The following is a 6730-nucleotide window of genomic DNA, read 5'->3' on the forward strand; positions in this document are numbered from 1 at the left end:
CTTTTTTGCAGTGTTGAAGCTTTTATTTATTTGTTGTTGCTGTTAATATGATGATAATGGCAATATGATGTTTGCTGGGGTGATGTGATCTATGGTTTGCCCTTTAATTAAGGACAGGTGAACAGGTGTTCAACAGGGGCAGAATGGCAAATCATTTTCAACCACACAATGCAAATTGTTAAGAAGCCCTTTTTTCTTTTATGAAGATGACTTTATTCATTTATATTCTGTTGAACGGTCTAATGATGATATAAAGAGGAGAGTGCATGTGATCTTCTGACTGCTCTTTTAACTGACTGCACTGTTTAAGATTCTTTCAGGTTATTTGTTAGAATACATACATGATGCAACCTCAGCAGCCATGCAAGGTCTCTCAAGCCTAACAGATGTGGTAAGCAATTGCATATATTTGTTGGTCGGTGGTTTCATGTTATGTGTCACCATTTTATATTGAGTCTCTAATCACTCATTTCTGGTCACTGCTAAGCTCCTTTGCTCCAATCATTGCTGAATTCTATTCATCAATGTCTGTTACTACCTAGTGTAATAACTACAAGTCACTCCTGTTCACTAGCATTGCCAGCTAAGACCCATTCTTTAAAAGCAGGTCATGCTGGCTAAGTTCAGATTGTTAGCTGATCAAGTCATTGTGTCCATTAGCATTGCTGGTAGTAATGGAAATGTATTTTTATGATATTCTGCTCTCTGTTTACATACTGTTCTACTGGTTAACAGGTAGTATTTTTGGGCCACGATCAAATCACTATTTTAACTTTGTATCCCTGTTACTTGTTCAGAGAAAATAAAAGATATGGATATGCATAACTAAAAAATGAGTCTGGATGTACAGTATGGGTGGTCAGAGAGAGCAGGAGCAGACAGATCATGTTCTGTTGTTTGCTGATCAAAATAAGACAAAGCAGTTACCATGCTCTGTTTGGAGGTAACAGTGTGGGCTGAGGTCAGAGGACCTTTTCATTATTAACAAATAGTTAGCCATGACTTCCTTCGGTAGCTTTGTTCGACTTGACTTATGGAAGCCTGAATGCATTAGGTCACATGTCATATTTTTTATTCAATCTAATCTAATTAATGGTGTCTCTGATTAGAATTGATTAAGTGGTGATTTGGAAGAAGGAATTTTAACTTCTCCCTAGTAACAAAACAATGAGACACAAGGTGATGATCAGGAACAAAATCATCCGAAGAATCAAAATGTCATTCCAAAAAGTTTCTCTGTTGGCCGCCTAGATTGAAATCACAGTATCTGATAGATATTGGACCTTAACACTATTCCCACATGTATTTTTGTGGATGAGTTCTGCCTTTAAGTTTCATAAAAGGTGACTGTGCAGTGTGCAAACAATTCCTCATTTCTCAACTTCATTGTCCACTATGCTTTTTTCCCAAAAGTTCCTTTATTAGCAATAAAGCAGAATAAATATATTTATCTTAGTAAATATGGGAGGCTGGGAATTCTCTTCATTCTTGTCATATTCAAAAAATTCTCATTTGGGAACATTGGTTGTCTTCAGGATGATAGTGTCGGTCCACAGTTCATAGACCAAGTTTAAAACATCAACTCTTTTGACAGAGAACTGATAGTAGCTGTCAGGGGTCAGGTTGCTGAATTGTATACAGTATGACTGACATGTGGTTTTAATGAACTCGCCCTGGTCAGCAGTTGGATGAAGGCTCTTTATGAGGATCTCAAATTCTTGGCCGAGCTCCTCCGACTGCTGAGTGGCGACTTCCCAAAACAAGTGCGCAGTGTAGGACGTCACATGTGACTTACACCGGTCAAATACCACTGGCATTTTGATGGCCAGAGACGCGCTGAGCTTCGCCATCGGGTGTTGACCTGTGTTCATGATGAGCTGGTTCGGCAGGTCCAGTGGGCCAAGATTCCGAGTCATACGGTTCTCAAAGTCGTCCAGGTACTGGTGGGTTTGCCGGAGCTTCTCCTGCATGGAAACTGCCATGTCACTGTCCAGTAAACCCTGGTTGCACTTAATGATGAAAACTTCAAGCTCCCGACAGCTGCGGATTATCTCCTCGTAGAGCATTCCCAGCAGAGAGAGTAGGAGCTTCACCTGGGTGTTAGCCAGGGTCAAGGCACCCTCCAGCCTCCAATGGTCAATGAGAGACAACACTGTGCTGTCAGACAAATTTAAAGTCTGCTGCTGTTCTTCAGTTGGAGGCAAATCATGCTGGACTTCCAAGTAGTAAGAGCTTCTTTGCATGAGTCGCAGCTTTTCCTGTAGCACCTTGGAAAGACATCAAATGAACTTATGAATCTATAGGCGCTGCCCTCATAACACATCCATAAAACACAGTGGAAGAATGTAACTAAGTACATTTACTCAATGACTGTATCGAGCATTTCCATTTTATGCTACATGATGCTTCCACTCCACTACATTTCAGATTGCCTTCATCCACTCCACCAAGTCAAGTTCTGTCTGATATCAGGCAACACCTCAGAAGGAAATATTTTCCTACTGCACTACATTTATTTGACAGGTTTAGTAACTAGTTCCTTTTCAGATTAGGATCTTACATAAAAACACATATGGCAAGCGTTTAAAAAATATTGTGTTGTAAAAATGTAAACTAATGGTTCCCAACCTATTTTGTGTATCAAAGTGTTGCTTTTTTCTTTCATAAAAGGTGACTGTGCAGTGTGCAAACAATTCCTCATTTCTCTACTTCATTGTCCACTATGCTTTTTTCCCAAAAGCTCCTTTATTAGCAATAAAGCAGAATAAATATATTTATCTTAGTAAATATGGGATGATTCTACCCAAATCATCTCACGACCCTTTCGAGGGGTTCAACCACTAGGTCAGGAACCCCTGGACTAAAATAGCTATAAAGTAGTTCAAGTTTGATCCACCTCCCTGAGGATAAAGACTAACATGACAAACAACAACAACTTAAATTTAGAAAAACAGATCTCATTATGTGAAACATTGTTTAGCCTTAACCATATTCTTAATTTTTTTTTCTCTTGACCCTTTCCTTCTCCTTATCTATCCCACATAAGTATTACAACAGTCAAGTGGTTTAGGGTTAGGGTAAAATAGCTGATAACACTTTGATTTAATTTCTTCCTTTCTTTAGCAACACTAATGTCAGTGCCTTCAGACTGATATTAACACTGCATGAAAAAAGGAATACCCCTCATCTATTTCAATGAGACACTGAGGCAGTGGGGTTGATGATTGAGGACTCCAGCAGAAATGCAGAACCTGACTCAACTTCTGCTAACACACTGCATTGGCCAATAAGCTTCACATGCAAGCAGTGGTAGAAAGTAACTACATTTACTCAAGTACTTTACCAAGTAGGTGCTTGTACTTTATGCTACTTTATACTTCCACTCCACTACATTTGCACAGAGGGAAATATTGTACTTTCTACTTCTACATTTATTTGACAGCTGAAACAATGGATAATATAACAAGCTTTTAAAATACAACACATTGTTAAAGATGAAACCAGTGGTTTTCAACCTGTTTGTCTTTTGACATCTTACAAAAAGCAGTGTGTAGTTGGCTCGTTGGCTTGAGTATGTGGTTTAATTGACTATATGAAAAGTGCCTTGAGATAACTTTTGTTGGGATTTGGCGCTATATAAGTAAAATCAAATTGAATTGCATTGAATTGCATTGCACTGAATTGCATTGAATAGTTAAGCAACTGTTTTGATAATCAATTAATGTTTTGAGGAAAATGCCAGACATTAGCTAGGTCCAGTTTCTTAAATGTGGGAATTTGCCTCTTTTTTTTTGGACAAAATAAGCAATTTGAAGATATTGAAGGCTCTGATCATCTGATCAAATTCGTCATGAAAGTAATCATTAGTCACAGCCTTTTACCTCAAATTTTATTTATTTTTTTGCAGTGTTTTGGTGTGTAATAACCTTATCTCAGTTTATTGATCATACTGGACTTTCTAGATCTTATGTGGCAGTGGTTCCAACCTATAGCTCATTGCATTTTTGAAAACGGTGCCATTTTCAATCTGAACGCCCCAGTTGGTGTACAGCACCACCTCTGTCCACTTCGCCAACATTTTAGTTGTGGCCTTGAATGTACACATTCTGTATTCTAATAACATGGACAATTGAGCATAAACGGCACTGTAGAACAATGACAGACTGCTTCATGTTTTTCAAAAAGTAGCTTCCATGCCCCTGTTCATTCCTCTTTGCTCACTCAAATGTAATTATAATATTAAACAGGCCTACTGACATATGATAACGTATAAATTGTATTGCAGTAGCACATAGCATTATATAGCTCTTCATTATGGTATACTGACCGTGATGGAGTTCGCATTAAGTCTGGTGCAGAACAGATGTGTAATCTGGTTGCGGAGGTCCAGCAGGGCGTCATTTTGGCTGCTGACCTCCTGGGTACCACACTCATGTAAGCTCGCACAGGTCAGCTTGACATCATCCATGGTAACTGTAACATACATTCACAGCTGTAAGCATGGACATTTTATAAGCCACATACAGACTATTTTGCTTCTCTTTTGACTGTGCATTTCATCTACAAATGTAGTCTGTGGACATTTTTGAAGCAAACTGTGAATGACAACTAATTGATTAGGGGCATGTAATCAGGCCTCTATACCAATACTATAATGAGAATAAATAACTTTTGTAAAATCGGTACAGAACCAAGGTTGTTTGCTCATAGAAACATAACATTTACTCATATTTTGGTCTCTTTACAAGTCAGGAAACACAATTCTGCAGGTGCTTAAGTCTGAAAAGATTTAGGCGAGTCGTGCTGGAACTGTGTAGTGGAAAAGCGCCATTAGTAAATCAGGCCCTTAATGTTTTCAACTATGTGCAAGCAACCAACATGTTTCACTGGCTTTCAAATCTCAACTATCTAACGTATTTCAGAAATGTCTGCAGTCCCCGCAGGCCCTGTGCTTCATGAAGTGAAACTGAAACCAAGGAAAAGGGGCACACTAAAGGCCTGATTTACTAAATGTTTGCGTGTGTAGAAACGTGTGCAAACTTGACATCACCCGCAAAAACAGTGTTGCCAACTTGGCGACTTTCTCGCTAAATCTAGGGACTTTCCAAACCCTCTTAGCGACTTTTTTCCTCAAAAGCGACTAGCGACAAATCAGCGACTTTTTCTGGTGTTATTGGAGACTTTTCTGGTGTTTTTGAGACTGAAGTGAAAGGACGTATCGCTCTGCAGTTACTGTCCTCAACGAGCTGCGGGTGCTGCCGTGAGCTCCTCCCCCGTCCCAAAGCACTCACAGGCAGTCAGGTTCACAGTAGCCTCGCGCAGCAGACCCAGCTGCAGTCAGAACAGAGAGGAGACCCACACCACTCCGCGTCCAGACTGCAAATTCCACTCCGCATAACAGTCTTTTGATTAAATGTAATATTCTGACATTTAACAATACAGAACAAAATTGATTTAAATTTAAAAAAAACAAACCAATAATCAACATAAGAATATTAATTTGTAGATCTAAACATATTTAGTTTTTTTTTTATGTTATTCCTCTCTCCTACAGCGTCCATTATAATTACACGCAAATCGAAAATTATGCAAATTATGTGATGACGTCATTTAGCGACTTCTAGCGACTTTTAGGACAGCCAATAGCTACTTTCCTTACTGAGGAGTTGGCAACACTGCGCAAAAAATGTGCAAGCTGATCTACTAACGCAGCGCACTGAGGTTTGCGTCTTTCAACTGTGCAAGATAGTACGCGCTGTCCATTTAGTAGTTTACCATAATGAATATGTAATATGAGGCGTTTCAACCCCAGTGTGCAAAATACAGGGAGGAGAACATGCAAATATGTTATTTAGCACACGCATTGTGATTTACCAAACCTGAAGGTATTATTTCTGACGCTAACTGCGTCTATAAATAATACCTTTGAAGGACAGGTATTAACCAGCTGTTATTGTGGAGAGGAGGAGACGGAGGCACAATGACAGAATACACACAGGATGGAGTTTTTCCACCTGTGTTAATATTTTTGGTTTTACTAACAGCATTGACTTTGTCACTAATACTCTCTCATATGTGGGTTTTTCTGGTAATATTAGTTTTTGTTATAACTCAATATATTAGTTAACTTCTTCCACTAGAACCTGATCACATTTCATTTTGCGCTTGCAGCTTTCTGCTCGTCCAAACTCTCCATAAAGACACAAAACCCTCATTTAAATACTGCTGTCTCCACCCTGTTGCACCTGTTTTCATTTACACAGTTATTCTTAGTAGATCACCCGCAAAACGCACGCAAACGGCACGCGCAATCTATTGCACTGTGCACGCAATTTAGTACACACTATTTGGGATCTTAGTAAATCAGGCCCTATCTCTGCACTTTTTATGCTTTTATGCTTATATGTGTATACATATGTGTCTGCCTTTGTGAAGCACTTAGGTGCAAAGTCTGCTTCCTTATTAAAGTGCTGTATAAATAAAATAAACTTGAAACATTGCACTATTGTCACAGTATGACGTAGTATTATAAATGTTATAATTGTATTTCACATTATACAAATAAATGAACAAAGAAGACAATGTATGATTGATTTTCTTGAATTGCACAATAGATATCAAAACCTTGCTTCTTCCCCATTCATTCATTTGAATGGTATAAGATGAATGTTGACCAGCAGTGACAAATAAAAATTCCAACCAATAAAATCATCATTGTGTGTCTAGAGTC

At 38.7% G+C, this 6730-nt stretch overlaps 1 protein-coding gene across 1 annotated transcript; it reads right to left on the reverse strand.

Moving 5' to 3' along the window:
- Positions 1–1508: 1508 nt before the first annotated feature.
- On the reverse strand, positions 1509–4468 carry LOC133978190 (fibronectin type III domain-containing protein 11-like). The gene is made up of 2 exons (XM_062416556.1): positions 4328–4468; positions 1509–2267 (listed from the first exon to the last, which is right to left on the reverse strand). The coding sequence occupies exons 1-2, from the start codon at positions 4466–4468 to the stop codon at positions 1509–1511; spliced, it is 900 nt and encodes a 299-aa protein (XP_062272540.1).
- Positions 4469–6730: the final 2262 nt, after the last annotated feature.

Source organism: Scomber scombrus, chromosome 3, assembly GCF_963691925.1.
Source record: "Scomber scombrus chromosome 3, fScoSco1.1, whole genome shotgun sequence".
Lineage (NCBI taxonomy): Eukaryota > Metazoa > Chordata > Actinopteri > Scombriformes > Scombridae > Scomber > Scomber scombrus.